We start from the raw sequence: 17,126 nt of genomic DNA on the forward strand, positions 1-17,126 counted from the left end.
AGGGAAACAACAGTGCTGTCATATAAAGGTACAAAAGGTTGGAAGATCGGGGGAAGGAGGCGACAGAGTTCAATTACAAACCATCAACAGGTGAGCGCAGCAGCAGCAGCAGCAGCAGCACTGAGGAGCATTTGCGGCTTTCGGCAAAACTTCAACCACGCTTTGCTTTTTCAGATGATCATGTCGGGACGCTTTCATGCACACAGTACAGAGCATGTGGACACAAATGTGTGGTGAGTGATGATGACGCCTGAGCTGTGCGAGAGTTTCGTAGACGCCAGTGAAGTTCAATCAGCCTGTCGGCAAACGGCTCCCTGCAGCGGAGAACAAACCGTTTCAGCATTAATATCTGTGCAAAACAAATAAGATGGCAGATTAGATTTGATTGTGTTATTGATAGTTGGCCATGTTCATGTTTATAAGAGCATGCGGACTGGATAAGGATAATAATGGCAGATGTATGAGAACTAAACTACGGACGCGCAACAGTATAGTCTTCCTGACTGAACTTATGCTGGAGCTTCATTTGGCTCATAAGGCAGGACACGTTACTCCTGACGTGGTTCTTGTTAAACGGTTCTTTATGTTTTTACTTTTCTTATACTGTTAATCTTTACAGATATTTGTGATAATGTCATTTTAGTGCTTGACAAGCAGTTCTCTATCAACAGGATACAACTCGCACAGCTGGCAGCAGACTACAAAGCGGTGAATCTTGGACAGGGATTTCCTGACTTCTCTCCTCCCAAATTTGTCCAAGAAGCTTTTTGTAAAGCTGTGAGTGGAGGACACCAAATGCACCAGTACACCCGAGCTTTTGTAAGTGGAGAGACACTCTTGGTCCGAGTTTTATCTTCCTGTGAATGTCAGAGAAGCACTAAGAGGAACCTGCTGTTTTCCTCGGGATTGTATTTAAAGTTTGAGTTTTCATTTCTCTCCTCAGGGCCATCCTCGTCTGGTTAACATTCTGGCTAAGTTCTTCAGTAAGATAGTGGGTCACGAGATTGATCCGTTTGAAGACGTGCTGGTCACAGTTGGAGCTTATCAGTCTCTCTTCTGTGCATTTCAAGCTCTGATTGATGAAGGAGACGAGGTAAGAAAATCAACCCGAGTCAAAGTAATTTACTCAACTGTTTTTACCAAACTTAAACAAATCACGTTCATATTAATACTCTATAACAGAAGAGTCATTGTTGTAACCCTCATCTTTATTGGCAGAAGAGGGATAAAAGACTGTTAACATTTGGTAACACTTTATTTGAGCTCTTCCTATTTAGCATGATTTATATTATAATTATCTCATCTTCCAGGTGATAATAGTTGAGCCGTTCTTTGACTGCTACCAGCCAATGGTGAAGATCGCCGGAGGAAAGGCGGTTTATGTACCTCTGAGGCCGGTGAGCTGTAAAGCATCTCTTGGCAGCCTTTGTCGTTTGTTTAAAAGTTTACATCAACCTTTTAAGGATTCTTTTTTCTTGTGAAATTCCAGAAAGTTGAGGGAAGCGCCGACCTGTCAAGTGGAGACTGGGTTCTTTCTGCTGAGGAGCTGGCCAGTAAATTCACTCCACGCACAAAAGCCATCGTCATCAACACTCCCAACAACCCACTGGGCAAAGTGAGAGACATTTACCAGAGTAGTGTCTCCTCATAAAGCCAGCTGAATAAAATGAGTTGACACGTCTATGTCCATTACAGGTTTACAAGACGGAAGAGCTCCAGATGATTGCTGATCTGTGTGTCAAACATGATGTGCTGTGCATCAGCGATGAGGTGTACGAGTGGCTGACTTACGATGGAAACAAACACGTGAAGATCGGTGAGATGCAGCCCGAGTTCAACAAGAATGCACACGCAGTGTGACGCTGCATGGTGTTCACTATGTTGATGTGTTGACAGCCAGCCTTCCTGGCATGTGGGAACGGACCGTCACCATCGGCAGTGCAGGAAAGACCTTCAGTGCCACCGGCTGGAAGGTAATGCAACGAGTCACATTATTTGGTTCACTACAACTTATGACGCTGTGTGTTTTTGTTTGTTTTTCAGGTTGGCTGGGCTATTAGCTCTGAGCAAATCATCAAACGACTGAAAGCGGTGCATCAGATGTCCGTTTTTGATTGTGCAACCGCTGCTCAGGTAAACACACAATTCCATGATCAATATAAATATTGTTGCAATAAAATATGACTTTATTAGTTCTAAGATTCTTCAGCTTTCAGTCTTGATTCTTGAAACCAAATGATCTCCCTGCTGTTTTGTATCATAAATATGTTGAAAGAAGCAGATACAGAATATTGTATCTTGGTTGTATATTGAATGGGCAGAAGTTGTTCGTTTTTTTTTTTTTTTTTTACAAATGTGCATCCATCATAATTGTCATATCTGTTTCTGCATATAATACTTTCCTCCACAGGAGGCCGTGGCTCGTGGGTTTGAGAGAGAATTCGAGCTGTTTGGGTCTCCGGAGAGCTACTTCCAGCAGCTGCCTGCGATGTTGCACCACAAGAGAGAGAAGCTGGCCTCGTGTCTGGAGAGCGTGGGTCTGCGGCCCGTCGTGCCGGAGGGAGGCTACTTCATGATCGCAGACATCTCGTCCGTCAGTGCGTGTCATTCGTATGGACCTGTGTCCAGTGGATGCAGAAGAGATCAAAATGTTTTCACGTCAATTCAAAAGGTTGCGTATCAATGACGATAACTTTAACTCTCTTCTTTGACAGAGGTGGACTTCAATGACTCCATGAGCACTGAGGATGAACCCTATGACTTCAGATTTGTTAAATGGCTGATTAAAGAGAAGGTAAACAATTAAAATGTCATAAAAACTGTATTTAATTTGATTTAAAATCTAAAGCAATAACTATACGTTTTGTATGATGATATATGTATATGTATTTCTCATCTTCTTTATATGTTATTTGTCTTTTTTTTCTGCAGGGTTTAGCAACAATCCCTGTCTCTCCATTCTACAGCCCAGAGCACAGAAAGGACTTTGACAAATATATCCGGTTCTGTTTCATTAAGGTCAACACAATCTTAATTTGATTCAAGTCTTCTCCTATTGTCATCATGTTTCTCTTCGTCACTCTGTCCTTCAGTCACTCAAACTCACTTTTTGTTTTGTCTTGAAGGAGGACTCCACTCTGGATGCAGCTGAGGACATCTTGAGGAAGTTGAGTCTTAAACAGTAAAGCTCACAGTCACGCATCACTTGTCCAACTGTGCAATCACTTTTATTTTTGTCAATACTCTATTTCTCAGGACCTGCAGAGACATTTGTCTTGTATCCAAGTGTCCAAAAGGTTAAATAAAGCTTTCAATAAATCCACATTTTCAGTGTTATTGTGTTTTTCTGTCCTCTAGCCTGATTGACAGTGTTGCATAAAAGAATGTGTTCCTATGTCATTTTAGTTTGAGAAGATACCCACGCCAGCCCAAATGTAGATGGAGGGAAAATGTCTAACGATCAAAATATTTGACTAAAAATCATTACTCAAGGTTCACTTGTTATTATTACTATTATTATTATTATTATTATTATTATTATTATTATTATTATTATCATAGAAGTAAAGAAGGAGGAAACTATTTAAAGGACAATGTCTTTATGACGTCCCAGTTGTGCGTTAGGACATCCCAGCAGTTCAATAAATACAACCAGTGCCAACCAGGATATCATCAGACTTTTATTTTGAAACGCAAATTGCAACCCGGAAGTAAATAAACTTCACGTGTTGGTGCGCGTAAAAATGTCTACCGACGTTGCAGCGAAAAGACCCAAACTTGTGCCCTCTCAGGTAGCGTAACACTATTGTTTTACATCAGAATGACACCGTACGTTTCTTTAAACCTGCTGTAATGTGTTTGTTTATTTTAACAGCCCGCGGAGAAGGTGGACTTTAAGAAAAGGAAACCGGAAAGTGAGTAAACAGCTAACGTTAGCTACATTCAGGTCAGCTACAGCACGCTCTGTTATTACGTTTCAACAAGCTACGGTGTTATAAAGCGTCTTTGTTCGAGAGTAAATGTGTGGGCTTTGTTTGTTTTACAAAACGTTCCAGCTAAGTTACATATTAACATTTCGTGTGATGTTTTAGCACATATTTAGCCACAGTTTGTTTTAATTTAACATCATTTCTACTTCTTATGGTAGTTTCCGGTGTTTATCCTGGACTCTCAAGTGTCAAAGTTGGACTTTATTAGTGTTAATAAGTCAGCTTTATTCGTATTAACCCAAAGTCTTAATTCTCCTTAAAGGGATCTACAGTCTGTACAGCTGCCATTTGTATCTGTAGACCACTGGTTCTCTTTCAGGGTGTCGTGAACCACTTCTGTCTCCATGTGTCTAATGTGTTTACACAACAATGACTCTGATTCTTCCTCGATGACAGTAAAAGAGGCTCAGAAGCAAAGGAAAGAGGCCAAGCTGATCAAACAGCTGGAAAAGCAGAAGAAGAAAGCCGAGTCCGCAGAGAGAGAGAAACACGATCAGAGCCAAAGCAAAGAAGGTAACCTGTGTGATCACGTCATGGACCGTCATGGTGTCTGTGAACAGCGGTGTGTGTGTGTGTGATGTGTGTGTGATGTGTGTGTGATGTGTGTGTGATGTGTTTCTCTTTCCCTCAGGTCGGGCTTACACTGTGAGCGTGGCTCTGCCGGGTTCCGTCCTGGATAACGCTCAGTCCACGGAACTTCGTACGTACCTGGCCGGGCAGATCGCCCGAGCCTGCGTGGTGTTCTGTGTCGATGAGATCATCGTGTTCGATGAATATGGGGAAGATGTCACGTAAGTTAACTGTTAAATGGGGGGGGGGGGGGGGGGAAACACACACACACACACACACACACACACACACACACACACACACACACACACCCTAAACCACTGGAAAGCTCATAGGAAATACGTGTTCTGTGTCCCACAGGAGCGTTGAAGGAGAGTTTAAAGGTGTTGGGAAGAAAGGACATGCTTGTATTCAGCTTGCCAGAATCCTTCAGTACCTGGAATGTCCCCAGTGAGTGGGTTATGTATTATTATTATTATTATTATTATTATTATCAGATCGCTGGTGTCGGCCCCCTGTTATGAGATTGTGACAGTGCAGCATTTCTTCTCCACCAGGTATCTGCGCAAGTGGTTTTTCCCAAAGCATCAAGACCTACAGTACGCAGGTAATAATCCAATCTTCCTTTTCATGCATTCATACAGCGTTGGTCTTCAGAGTCTTTACACTGTGACCCCCCCCCCCCCCCCCAGAGACAACTACGTTCCGACAAGCCCCTAAAGGAAGAGATTTGGTCTTTTTCTTTTTCTACCAGGTTTGCTCAACCCTTTAGACAGTCCTCACCACATGAGGGTCGATGATGAGTCAGATTACCGGGAAGGAATCGTCCTCGACAGGCCGATCAAACAAGGAAAAGGCTCATTGGTCAACTGTGGGATGAGAAAGGTGAGCGCGTTTTTTTTACAAAGTGTCCCTTTCATCCTCTGATGTGGACGCTGTGATCGAGGGTGTTGGGCTGCAGCTCATTATGGATCTACCAGTTATTCTCTAGGTGAATTGATTGTAAAATGTCTGAAACCGGTGAAGAATTACAATTTCCCAGAATGAAGTCTCTCCATCTGCTCCCAAAGGATGTCCGGATAGATAAACAGCTGCAGTCTGGACTCCGAGTCACAGTGAAGCTCAATAAGACGCAAAATCAAGGTGAGACACATTTTATATTTTTTAATTATGTCTATTTTCTTTTAAGAAAAGTCCTAATTGTGCTCCAGATTCTCAGGTGTGTGTGTGTGTGTGTGTGTGTGTGTGTGTGTGTGTGTGTGTGTGTGTGTGTGTGTGTGTGTGTGTGTGTGTGTGTGTGTGTGTGTGTGTGTGTGTGTGTGTGTGTGTGTGTGTGTGTGTGTGTGTGTGTGTGTGTGTGTGTGTGTCATCCTCCCAGAGAGCAAAATGTGTAAAGGTGTGGTGGTGGCTCCTCACCTGCCCAGAACCGAAGGAGGCGTTTACTGGGGCTACAGTGTCCGTCTGGCGTCGTGTCTCAGTAGGTTTCCTGTCCTCGCGATACACTCAAAACATATGCTCCACGTTAATGTTTACACCAACCCACTAAAGCGTGGCCCTGCTGCAACTGCTTCATCCTCACTGCTGTCGGCATTTTTCCTGCAGGTGCAGTTTTCACCGAGAGTCCGTATGACGAAGGATACGATCTGACTATTGGCACGTCGGAGAGAGGCGGCAACATGGACCAAGCAGCGCTGTCGCCGTTCAAGTACGTTCACAGCCAGTGAGACTGGGATGGGGTCTGTCTGCTGGTCTACTTTGGCCCAGACTGAAATATCTCAGACGAATTCTCATTATATTTTGTAAATGCTGACTTTGGCGATCTCCCCCTTACTTTTCCTCTGGCGCCACCGTGAGGCTGACGTTTGTCGACAACAGTTGAGTCGATTAGTTAGTTAGGTCTCAAAGTGAAACTCTTCCAGATTTGTTGGTCTGAAAAATGCAGTTTTTGTTGGAATGCGGCGTCTCCTTTCTGTCTTTACTTTGTAGCAAATGTTTGCATTCTAAAACAGAATACCTGCTAAAAACGTCAGCATTATCATTGCGGCGTCCTGCTATTTAACTCAAAGCACCACTCTGAGTGAAAACTGTAGGCCGTAGTCTTCTTATACCAGTAATGGTGTTTTATCACTCTATTGAAATCACTTAAACTCGTCTTTTTCCACTTTTTCAGCCATCTTTTGGTCGTCTTCGGAGGCCTTCAGGGACTGGAGGCCAGCGTAGATACTGACCAACACCTGGAGGTGACTGACCCCAGTGTTCTATTTGACCTGTACCTCAACACATGCCCCGGTCAGGGCAGCAGGACCATTCGCACAGAGGTGAGCGCTCATCACGCGACACGGTCAATGCGTCACTGAGCGCTGTGTGACGACTTCAACTTACATTCTGCAAGCGCTTTTGGTTTTGGTTCATTTAGTTTGTTTATTTTTCCAACAGGAGGCCATCTTGGTTTCCATGGCCGGGCTTCGACAGAAGATCACCGCCGCCTTTTCAGATGTTTCCAACGGTTCATTAAAGAATTAGCGGTCGAAGAAAGTAAACAAAGACATGCCGGCAGACGTTTTATCACCTAGTCTTCACCACCAAGCTGTTCATTTTCCATAATTAGACCTTTTGTAGCCATTAATACAAACGTCCCAGTCAGTCACACGCCGTTACTGGACACCTGTCGCATTTCTCTTTGTGTTGTTGTGTCGTCTTCGTTCTGTACGTCTGTGTTTGTAAATGAATTAACAAACTTGTACATATTTAAATACAGATACTTTCCACAAGCTTGCACCGACTCGTGTTGCATTTTTCACGGCGTTGTTTCACAGGTCGGCACAACGCCGACAAAACATTTTGTTGAATTGAATTTAGTTTTGTTCCCGTTTCAGCTGCCACACGTTGAGATGTAGATACTGACTGTTTTTGCATTTTACATATAAAACTCTTTAATATTTTAGGCTTCAACACAACAATCGGTGAAACCAGCCTCTCTCGAAGATGAATATTCTGACGACACGTTCACAGATAAATAACTCGCAAAAGGCAACACGGTTCTCAAGTTTAGTTTTATGACAATTTCACTTTTAATTGAATCGTGCGGTCCTCAGGGCAACAAACTGACACACAACACGACCATGATGCATTCTGTGGACTATTTGAACTGAAGCTGCATGCGCTGGAATGCCACTGAGGTGAAAAATAAAGTTTTAGATCATGACGCAATCATTTCATGTTTATAGTCTAATTTTCCTGAAAAAATAAAAAAATCTAGTTCAGTAAGAAATGAATGTTTCTTAATTATTACAGGCAAGATAGCTGATGCACAAACAGCGGCGTAGTTGTTCGTCTCTGTTGAATCAACAGAGTATCTGTAGCACCAAGTCTACTAAACTGGCAGTCGTGTTTATATATGAAATCAGATTTTTTTTCCTCATTAAAATCCTGTTTTTTTTTGTTTTTTTTGCCAAATTTAAGACTTTCTGTAGTTGTTTATAAATCAAAATGTATGTCGAAAATGCTCGTATTATTTAAGCTAAGATAAAAGTATGGGTTTGGCATCTGTTCAGGAACGGGTATTGTTCCAGGCTGTATTGCTCACACACGGCACCATCGTACACTGGGTTAGTGGTCTGCTGAATCTAACGTTATTCCCCTCTTCCCACGGCGTTTTCAATACATATTAACAAAAATACTACAAACGTAAAAATTCTGCTGGCCACCACACGTCCACATGTGGAAAATACACAATATAGTAATCCCTCTCCAAACCGAGATCCTGCACTCTTCAGTCCAACCGGGTCCGATAATAGCTTTGTCCAAAAAAACCGTGTTTCATCCTTGTGTCTATTCCTGAACACAGCAGTTATTCGTTGTGTGCTTTCTCTCTCTCTCTCTCTCTCTCTCTCTCTCTCTCTCTCTCTCTCTCTCTCTCTCTCTCAGCGCTGATGGATCTCTCTCTTGTGGGTTTTCACAAAAAAAAAAAAGTCTAAAGCCATTTGGGATGAGTGAAGGTGATGTTGTACTGCTTCGCCCAGCGCGCAAACACTTGTTTCTCCGTGATAAAGCGATGGTGGTTCCCCCTCCGGCTGCCCTCATTCTGTAAGTACGTCACGCATTCATCGGGACCCCTGGGCTTGTAGTAGTGGTAGGGCATCTTCTTGGATCCGGGTTTGGATTTCCTAGAAGAAGAAGGGGCTCGTCTGTGATTTGTGAGATCGTATCGCCCGACGGGTTTACGGCGTTTGAATACGTAAGGTTGACGAGTGCCATCGTCGTACTCACCCGCAGTGATTTGGTGGAACCATCCCGTAAACTTTGATATTATCACACATCTCGATGGCTATGACCATGGTGAACCAGCCCGTGCTCAGCCACGAGTGAGACTTTTGTCTGAGCAGAGAAAAACAAAATATATTGAGGGGGGGGGGGAAGGTGACTTTTACCTAATAAAATGTGATTCCCTCGCTCCCTAAACACTCACCTATCTCGTCCGGTCTCCCTGTGAAACAGGCTGTCGAATCTGCGCATCTTGTTGGCCGTGATGCTGAAACAAGACAAGTTGCTGTAGGTCATGCTGACTCTCTGGATCAACCTGTACAGTGTTCCTTTGCCCTCCTTGCCGATCTTGCTCGGGGGTCCCCAGAAGATGATCACGGGGTTGCTGTCTGGCCTCTGTAGGAACTCGTTGGGCTTCCGGATCACCCTGAACACGCTGGAGTGGGCCACGACCCTCAGGGAGGTCTGGTTCCCCACGTCGGTCTCGTAGCCCGACGTGGGCGCGTCGTTCATGCGAATCACGCACTCCGCGCGGTCGATCTCTTCTCCCGCCCGACTGCCCAGGACGTGGCTGGAGCTCGTCACCAGCGCACATTTCTGACAGCGTAGGTTCATGCTCTGAAGTGAAAAACATTCAAAGGTGTAAATACAGTCCATCACTAGTGAGCAGTGTTTAGATGACTGGTGGCTGGATCGCCATGTGATTTGGTTTATGACTAAATACTTTCAATGCTAAAACATTCTCCTCAGCTTCCACCGTAAACAGTTTTTTTTCGTTCTAATAAGCAAATGTTTGCTCGCTAAACAAAGTCAGCAAACATTAACATGCTTAGCATTTAGCTCAAAGCAACACAGAGCCTCAAGCACGGCTGTAAACAGACGCTAACAGTTAAACGCTTTACTGAAACAGAACTTGCAAACAACAATTCACAACAACAAGTTCCCACTTTGTAAATAATGGATTCGTTGAATCGACTGCTTTCGGCTTCCAGTTTTATTCACGAAGCATTTATTCTGTATTAGTTTGAGCTGATGTGTAATGATGGATATGATGAAGACAAACACATGCTGTGGAAACAGGCAGATGGAGAAAAACAAACTGAGAGACAGAACAGGAAGGTGTCGTCTGGCTCATTTGGAGAGAAATCTCATGAAAAAACTGCATCTACACGTTCACACAGTTATAGCCGATCACATTACATGTACACTAGTATTCAAAGCGACAGAAACACATCGTCTCACTCCGTGATCTAACTATATGTGGATTTCCACGTCACAAAAAACACATTTTTTTGTGCGTTGGAGCCATTAAGTACCTTGTTCCCGTGAAACGGCACGTATCCGTCCTTCCCGGACCACTTCTTCAGATCTGTGGCCTTGATGGCATAATTTGTCGCCACGTGGAACGGAGCGTACACCGAGTCGTTGACATTGTTGGAGCCGTACAGGATGAGGAGTGTCATCAGGACGAAGATGGCCGCGAAGATCACCAGCCTGTGGCTCTGTTGTCCCTGGAACACAGCAGCGGTGAAACGAAGCACGAGAATTACAGTTCTGTGCCGCTTTATACGGCCTGTTATACCGAAAGTGCAACGGCAAAAAGACCAAAATATATTCAATAGCTTCTTTGTTATGAAGTGCAGCCTGACCAAAATACATACATCGATGCTCCTCGTTATACTACGACCGCTATTATTATAGAAACATGTGCTTTTGACTAATTGTGGTGACTTTTCATTGGGAAGGATATTCAATAACTTCACTTTCATTAAGTGTAGCGTGACAAAGATCACTTCATACATCAATGACCTACTCCTGGTTCTACTACAATAATCACTTTTGATTAAATGTGCTGAACTTTTATTTGAATACATATTCAATAACTTGCTCCTTGTTATACAACGGATATTATTATAGAAAAATGTGCTTTTGACGAATTACGATGAATTGTTTTTATTTTGTATATTCTATAACGTCACTGTTATAAAGTGTAGCGTGACCAAACACACGTTTTTTTTAACAGCGTCTCGCTAACTCGTTACTGGTCCAGTAAGTCCGAATCTCTGTGAATATCTTTCCAACTTCACCGGAGTGTCTCCTCGCCTCTCACCTTGCTGATCTTCAGCCCCATGCTGTCTGGTCAGGCTGTGTACCGACACACTGGCGGAGGCCGTCTGTCCTCATGTCTGTCCGGGACGAGAACAAACAAACTGTCGATTGGAATCATTTAATGCACGTGTTATAGCTCGGTTGATATATATATATATATATAAAAAACATATTAAAATAAATGATTTTTGCGCATCAGCGTCACACCGATGCTTCAATAATAAAACGTGCACAGCTATTTCCTCACTAGGCTGCAGGGGAAATTACGAAATGGTCTCATTGCAGAGTCACAGCTCAGATAGCGTTATCTTTATTCAAGCTTCTATTTACCTAACGCTGTATGCGCATACAAGGCAATCAACTGTTATCACCAAAATTAAAAAAAATAACATCCTACGCAGCCATTCTCCCTCCGGTGTTGACGTACATCTACTGATTTTTTTGTATTTATTTTTTTTAACAACAACAACCGATATGATTATGATATTAACCACCACGACATGTCACAGGGTCATTAATGGCACCAGCGTTAATCCGGTGTTTACCGTTTCGTGGCCTTCTGCGGTCTCGGTGTCTGCTCTCGTTCTCATCCCCCTCTCGTACCCCATCTTCCTGCGCCACTGGGTGACGTCATCAGCACGTCTCCCACTGCAGCACGGTAGATAGAGCGCGTGTTTTGTTGGGGGGGGGCATGTTGCTACATGCATTTCAAAGTTCCCTTTAAAAAATGATATCATAACATGATGAGCTAGATATCCAAGAGAAGAAGCATAAAACATGATTTACATCTCCTAAATTAATTCCACTTTAATTTGAGGTATTTGGCAAACTGTTAATTGCAATTTTAATTGTTATTAAGGTTGAGATTTTGCTTTACAAAGCCATGATATTATTGTTAGTCAGAAAATAGGTTGATCCTGCTTGAAGTTGAATGAATGGATTATAAAACGAGGTTGTTTTCTATGGGAGGTTCTGGGTAAATTTCATTACATTTCTTTGAAGAGTAACATATCTTCATTTCAGAGGTTCACACTGAATCTGGGTTTATTAGTCTATGAAGAGGTTCAGTATGAATGGGGTTATTATTGCATGGATTGAGGTAAGAAATCCTTAGAATTAACAAAATAGCATGACACGCACCGCTCAATTTGACTTTTCAGTTGAGGTGGAAACTCCAAATTGAAATCTGCGGTTATTTAGTTGTTAACTGGATGGATTATAATGTATCAATGGGCTTTAATGGGCTTTCTGCCTGGATTAAAGGAGATTCAAGGGTTAACAGTAGTGTTCAAGGTGCAAATTCGGGGGGCTCAAATGTTGGGTTATTTGTATATGAAAAGGTTAGAACAAAAAAAATAACAAAGAAATAAAAATGAATTTGGAAATAAAAATGAAGCGCAGCCCCTATTAGAGTGTGTGTGCGACTGTTTGAACACGCCCACACCGTCCTGCCAAGAATCTAATCTAATCAGAGAGAACATCTGTGTGGGTGGAGCAGGTCAAGTGGTTTGAACACGACAGACATCGATACCATTCGTTCATAGTCTCATAACAAAAGAGCTCACACACACACACACACACACACACACACACATGCAGACTGTCAGCAGATTTATTCACGTTCGCACACATCTGCAGGAAACCAGCGGTCAAGTTTACATTCAAGTTTGCACTTTGCACAGTTCACAACACACATCTGTGGTTACCGAAAAAAAAGTCAACGATCACATCAATTCAAACAATTCCCGTCTGAAATGTGAATTACAGTGAAATACTTTGACACAGTAGTTTTGCTCAGTAGTGCAAATAATAGTAGTCTTTGGAATTCGTCACAAAATAAGGATCGTGTGACTGAGAAGGCAGCGCTATGTCGTTCATTGTAAACCAGCAGAGGGAAATACGAAGGGAAAGTCACCTGTGTTCAAAACAAAAACACCAAACTGCATTTGTCCCATCAGCCACAAAGAACGGCTCGTATTCTCCCAGCATGCTCGCTGTTTTTGATACTGCGTCTGTTGGCCACTGAGGCCGTGGGCTGTGAGTCGGAGGACTCCGTCCACCTCTCTGCAGTCACATGTCAACGCTGCTCCGTGGTCGACGTTCACACTCCATCACCGCGCTCCATCACCACTACAAACTGCATGATCGCTCTGTGAGTTCAATGGCACTCAGCTCCCAAAAGGAAATATCTGGACTTAACATTAAAATATAATGTGTTGATGAACTCAGAAGCATACTACTACTACTACTACTACTACTACTACTACTACTACTACTACTACTACTACTTCAAGCATTACAACGCTGTAACTGGTTGCAGTCGGGGAAAGTTAACTGAAACGATTACTCAATTAATCAATCAGTTGATTGACAGATCAGCACCTTTTTTTTTTTTCAATCTTTCTTTATGCAAAAATGCACACAAAAAATAAGAGAATGCGATTATTTGCTGGTTTTCTTCGTCTTCTAAGACTGTAACTTTAATAACTTTAGTAACTTTAATAACTTTAATAACTTTGGGTTTTGGACCAAATGGTTGAACAAAAACAAGTAATTTAAAAACATCAAATTCAGTTCTGGGATACTGCAGTGGCCATTCTGACAATTTGAAGAACGAACGATGAACTGATTCATAGAGAAAATAAACGCCAGTTAGTAATCGTCTTAAACAGAAAGGTGCATATTGTAGCTGCAGGCCCGACTGCAGCATCAAGTTGTCTATTGATTACATGTTTTACTGTGCAAAATAAGACAGGAAGTCAAGGCACGGGTACAAAGAAACGCTTTGGTATAAACTGGTTTTCTAGTTTAGTGGCTGAATGCTTCGTCAGTATTCATCAGTGCTCAGTAATACTGACAGTGGTACATTATTACAGTAAAGCATTATTTTATATTCATGGCTGTGGATTATTTTATCCACTATGCCAGCATCAAATGGACTTTTTTTTTTTTGTCTATTTAAAAACTGTCAAAATCTTTAGCAAAGACGACTAAAAGCCAGAAAGAGAAGTGAAACAGCTGTACATTCAGCATCTTTTGGGTCTCAACATCTGCTCCTTCAGAGGCTCCATGAGGGGTGTTTGAACTCCATCTTGTGGCGCATTGCCCATTTGGCATATATGGCCTTCTCGGTGATGAAGCGATGACCCCCGCGCCGCGTGTGCTCGTGGAACCTGTACATCTTGCACTCGTCGACGCGGTTCCTCTCGTAGTAATGGTACGGAACCACGCTGTGATTGGCTCGACTGTCGGGGGGGGGGGGGGGGGGGGGGGGCAGAGAGGAACCGGGTCGCGGTTATTTTTACGACACTTAAAACAGAAGAATAAAAGGATAAAATAGTGTCGTTACGTCGAATGTGTCACCTGCAGTAGTTGTCGTCGATCATTCCATAGACGTGGATGCTGTCACACAGATCTATAGCCAGAATCATTGTGAAGAATCCAGTACTGAGAAACGCCCCCGTCTTCATTCTGCGTGAAAATAAAAGCCTGGTTACAGTCATTAACTGCACATTACATCATTAGTTACTTTAGTAATACTAATTTACTATGATCTTTATAAAAAAAAGTGTGTTTTGTTCCACGGCTTTATTTTGTTATTTCCTGTACATGCGGAAGCTTCTTATTTTGAAAGGAGCTGTGACAAACGGAAGTTGACAGTTAAAACAGCTGATTAGCAGGTTGATTTAAAAATGTATTAACAAGTCACAGAGGACATGTCTCTTCATTGTGCACTTCTAACAATTTAAGTACATTTAAGTATACTTTTAGCTGAGTAATGTTTTCAATGCAGTACTTTTACAGTATGGTAAAAGTACTTTTACTTAAGGCTGTAACTTTGAATACGTGGAAAAGAAACAAACATCACTCATGGCTCTCATGTATTGGATCGGGACTCTAAACTCATACTGGACCTGTTTTTCCCAGTTTCATTCTGAAACACGCCGTCACAGTACTGAATCTTCTCTCTGGTCACGGCGTAGATCCGGACTTTCGGGTACTTCTCTGCTATTTTCAGGAGAGTGTTGAAGACGTGTCCTTTCCCGTCTTGCCTCATGTTCCTCTCGGGACCCCAGAACACATAGGTGGTGTCTGCCGCCTGCTGGAAATAGTAGCGCTCATTCTTTACCAGCAAGGGAACACTGGTGTGAGAGACAACCCGAACACTGGTGCGGTTCCCTACGTCTCTCTCGTACCCCCGAGTGGGCGCATTGTTCATCCGGATCACGCATCCGACTTTGTCTATCTCCTCTCCAACGCCAGCTCCGAACATCTGACCTGAGCTGGAGACCAAGGCACACTGGCTGCAGTGCATGTAAAGGAGCTGTTGAGAAGGAGGGCAGAATGAGAAAGGTGTTGAAATCATAACCTAGTAGTTATGCTGCCAGAACATGTTTTGTGTCTCTTTGTAGTCGTATTATGTCTCTTTGTAGTCTTTTTGTGTCTCTTTGTAGTCGTATTATGTCTCTTTGTAGTCTTTTTGTGTCTCTTTGCAGCTGCTTTTTATCTCTTTGTCTTTTTGTGTCTCTTTGTAGTCGTATTATGTTTTTATTTGTAGTCTTTTTGTGTCTCTTTGTAGTCGTATTATGTGTCTTTGTGGTCACTTTGAGTCTCTCCCTGGCTGGTGCGTGTATCTTTGAGTGACATGCTGTGGGTGAAGACCAGGGTGGCCCCTGACACTTTGGGCCCTTGGGCCTGTGCCGGGTATAGACCATGTTCTCAGTGTCTCTAACAACAATACAACAGTTGGACTTTGTACAGGTGATGGTGTCATGTGAAAGCATTTGTCGTGTGATTCTATGTGACTTCATCTCAAGACACTGAAGTTTACTTTAAGCAAAAAGTCAGAAACAAAAGAGCATCAAAAATCCTTCTGACTAGAAGTGTAACATTATAAATTAATTGAAAGGAAATTGCTAATTTATTTCATAACTCATTAACTGCAACAGGCCTCTAGTTCCAGACAGTAATTAGGATAGCCTGTTGGGAATGTTACATTTATTTGTTTTAAGCGACAATTTAATTGCATTATTATCAATTAATAAATTGAGGATTCATCAGCCCACTTATTCTGGACAAGATATGAAACTAAAACACGTCTTTATATTTGAAATATGAGCTATGACTTGGACCCAACACCTCCCTCTCTCTCTCGCTCTCTCTCTCTCTCTCTCTCTCTCTCTCTCTCTCTCTCTCTCTCTCTCTCTCACCTGGTCCATCCTGCCGGGCGTGATCCTCATGTAGCCCCTGAGCCCGTTGCTTTGCAGCGCGTGGGACAGACCGTCCCGTGTGATCACGTGTCCAAACCAAAACAACAGAGGGAGGCTCAGGCTGAGCAGACAGAGCCAGAACATCTGTATTGATCATGGAGACGAGGGAGGAGGGGAGGGGAGAGGGGGGTTGCATGTTTATCCGGTAACGTACAGTACGTCCGTCTATGATTAGTACACATTACCTTAAATAACCGGCTCGTACCTGATGTTTCATATCAAGACCCATGGGGAAGCCCTGCTGCAGGAAGCCCGGCGACGCTCATTTCTCCTGCCGTTTGACGTGAGGCAGAAGTGGCGAGACTGAGACAAGCCCAGACATGGAGGAGTCATATTCATGGGGATTCATATTCACAGATATGAATGGCTGCTCTCGGTAAATTCCGATGAGTGCTCTTAAATCCAGGATCCGTTTCTTTTCGGTTTAACTTCCAGACCGTTCCGCTATTCTAGTCGGCATGTTTGAATTAACGATCAGCTGGAATCCGTCCAGTTGTTTGCTGTTATCTGAAGCGTTGTGTTGACACAGTACTTCTAGGCCCTACCTAATAATAGACCATAATGTGTTTCGCTATCCAGACCGTGGCTTCCGATCCGCCTTTTTCAAAACAAAACGTGTCATCTGAACGATCTGAACACACACAACACAAACATACTCATTCGGTAAAATGTATACATAGTATGCAACCGTGTTCTTAAATCTTAGCGTACAGTAAATGGAATATGATCTGAGAACTACCTCGTAAGACATACGCACCTAAACCTATATGTGATTTTCGCACTTTTATTCTGAAAGGCATATGCCAAAACCGGAAACAGTGTCTTTATGTCACTGTGGTTCAGGAACACTTTCACCAGAGCAACTTTGCAATGCCGCCTTCAGGGCTCACTCGTAAATTACGAGACTTTGCGAAGGCTGAGCTCG

General features: G+C 42.9%; 4 protein-coding genes across 4 annotated transcripts; 2 read left to right on the top strand and 2 right to left on the bottom strand.

The window, feature by feature from the left end:
• The first annotated feature begins 103 nt into the window (after window positions 1-103).
• Window positions 104-3,322, top strand: LOC137869326 (kynurenine--oxoglutarate transaminase 1-like). Its single transcript, XM_068706661.1, has 12 exons — window positions 104-233; window positions 672-819; window positions 944-1,093; window positions 1,311-1,397; window positions 1,490-1,615; window positions 1,696-1,816; window positions 1,897-1,973; window positions 2,044-2,133; window positions 2,411-2,597; window positions 2,715-2,794; window positions 2,932-3,018; window positions 3,126-3,322. Exons 1-12 carry the CDS (start codon window positions 175-177, stop codon window positions 3,183-3,185), a joined length of 1,272 nt encoding a protein of 423 aa, XP_068562762.1. The 5' UTR covers window positions 104-174; the 3' UTR covers window positions 3,186-3,322.
• A 402-nt stretch (window positions 3,323-3,724) lies between these two features.
• On the top strand, window positions 3,725-7,335 carry spout1 (SPOUT domain containing methyltransferase 1). The gene is made up of 12 exons (XM_068706663.1): window positions 3,725-3,791; window positions 3,875-3,914; window positions 4,386-4,502; window positions 4,621-4,780; window positions 4,920-5,009; window positions 5,117-5,166; window positions 5,314-5,444; window positions 5,630-5,702; window positions 5,938-6,036; window positions 6,162-6,264; window positions 6,730-6,877; window positions 6,996-7,335. Exons 1-12 carry the CDS (start codon window positions 3,744-3,746, stop codon window positions 7,080-7,082), a joined length of 1,146 nt encoding a protein of 381 aa, XP_068562764.1. The 5' UTR covers window positions 3,725-3,743; the 3' UTR covers window positions 7,083-7,335.
• Window positions 7,336-7,595: 260 nt separating this feature from the next.
• Window positions 7,596-11,566, bottom strand: st6galnac6 (ST6 (alpha-N-acetyl-neuraminyl-2,3-beta-galactosyl-1,3)-N-acetylgalactosaminide alpha-2,6-sialyltransferase 6). Its single transcript, XM_068706664.1, has 6 exons — window positions 11,477-11,566; window positions 10,933-11,008; window positions 10,139-10,333; window positions 9,028-9,440; window positions 8,829-8,936; window positions 7,596-8,725 (listed from the first exon to the last, which is right to left on the bottom strand). Exons 2-6 carry the CDS (start codon window positions 10,951-10,953, stop codon window positions 8,533-8,535), a joined length of 930 nt encoding a protein of 309 aa, XP_068562765.1. The 5' UTR covers window positions 10,954-11,008; window positions 11,477-11,566; the 3' UTR covers window positions 7,596-8,532.
• A 963-nt stretch (window positions 11,567-12,529) lies between these two features.
• st6galnac4 (ST6 (alpha-N-acetyl-neuraminyl-2,3-beta-galactosyl-1,3)-N-acetylgalactosaminide alpha-2,6-sialyltransferase 4) lies at window positions 12,530-16,804 on the bottom strand. The gene is made up of 5 exons (XM_068706667.1): window positions 16,407-16,804; window positions 16,142-16,285; window positions 14,846-15,255; window positions 14,295-14,402; window positions 12,530-14,176 (listed from the first exon to the last, which is right to left on the bottom strand). The coding sequence occupies exons 1-5, from the start codon at window positions 16,428-16,430 to the stop codon at window positions 13,990-13,992; spliced, it is 873 nt and encodes a 290-aa protein (XP_068562768.1). The 5' UTR covers window positions 16,431-16,804; the 3' UTR covers window positions 12,530-13,989.
• Between the last annotated feature and the right edge of the window lie 322 nt (window positions 16,805-17,126).

Source organism: Cebidichthys violaceus, unplaced genomic scaffold, assembly GCF_023349555.1.
Source record: "Cebidichthys violaceus isolate CVI_PGR_0920_01 unplaced genomic scaffold, fCebVio1.0.p SCAF_12, whole genome shotgun sequence".
Taxonomy (NCBI): Eukaryota; Metazoa; Chordata; class Actinopteri; order Perciformes; family Stichaeidae; genus Cebidichthys; species Cebidichthys violaceus.

Bases quoted from the DNA above. Each gene is read 5' to 3' on its own strand.
- LOC137869326 (XM_068706661.1), top strand. From the start codon at position 175: ATGATCATGTCGGGACGCTTTCATGCACACAGTACAGAGCATGTGGAC. The intron at 1,094-1,310 runs GTAAGAAAATCA...CTCATCTTCCAG, and splicing joins TGATTGATGAAGGAGACGAG to GTGATAATAGTTGAGCCGTT. The intron at 2,795-2,931 runs GTAAACAATTAA...TTTTTTCTGCAG, and splicing joins AATGGCTGATTAAAGAGAAG to GGTTTAGCAACAATCCCTGT.
- st6galnac6 (XM_068706664.1), bottom strand. From the start codon at position 10,953: ATGGGGCTGAAGATCAGCAAG. The intron at 10,334-10,932 runs GTGAGAGGCGAG...GCTGTGTTCCAG, and splicing joins TGGGGCTGAAGATCAGCAAG to GGACAACAGAGCCACAGGCT. The intron at 9,441-10,138 runs GTACTTAATGGC...TTTTCACTTCAG, and splicing joins TGCCGTTTCACGGGAACAAG to AGCATGAACCTACGCTGTCA.
- spout1 (XM_068706663.1), top strand. From the start codon at position 3,744: ATGTCTACCGACGTTGCAGCGAAAAGACCCAAACTTGTGCCCTCTCAG. The intron at 5,010-5,116 runs GTGAGTGGGTTA...CTTCTCCACCAG, and splicing joins CAGTACCTGGAATGTCCCCA to GTATCTGCGCAAGTGGTTTT. The intron at 6,878-6,995 runs GTGAGCGCTCAT...TTTTTCCAACAG, and splicing joins GCAGGACCATTCGCACAGAG to GAGGCCATCTTGGTTTCCAT.
- st6galnac4 (XM_068706667.1), bottom strand. From the start codon at position 16,430: ATGGGTCTTGATATGAAACATCAG. The intron at 15,256-16,141 runs GTGAGAGAGAGA...CCTTCTCAACAG, and splicing joins CGCCCGGCAGGATGGACCAG to CTCCTTTACATGCACTGCAG. The intron at 14,403-14,845 runs GTCCAGTATGAG...ATTTTCACGCAG, and splicing joins AATGAAACTGGGAAAAACAG to AATGAAGACGGGGGCGTTTC.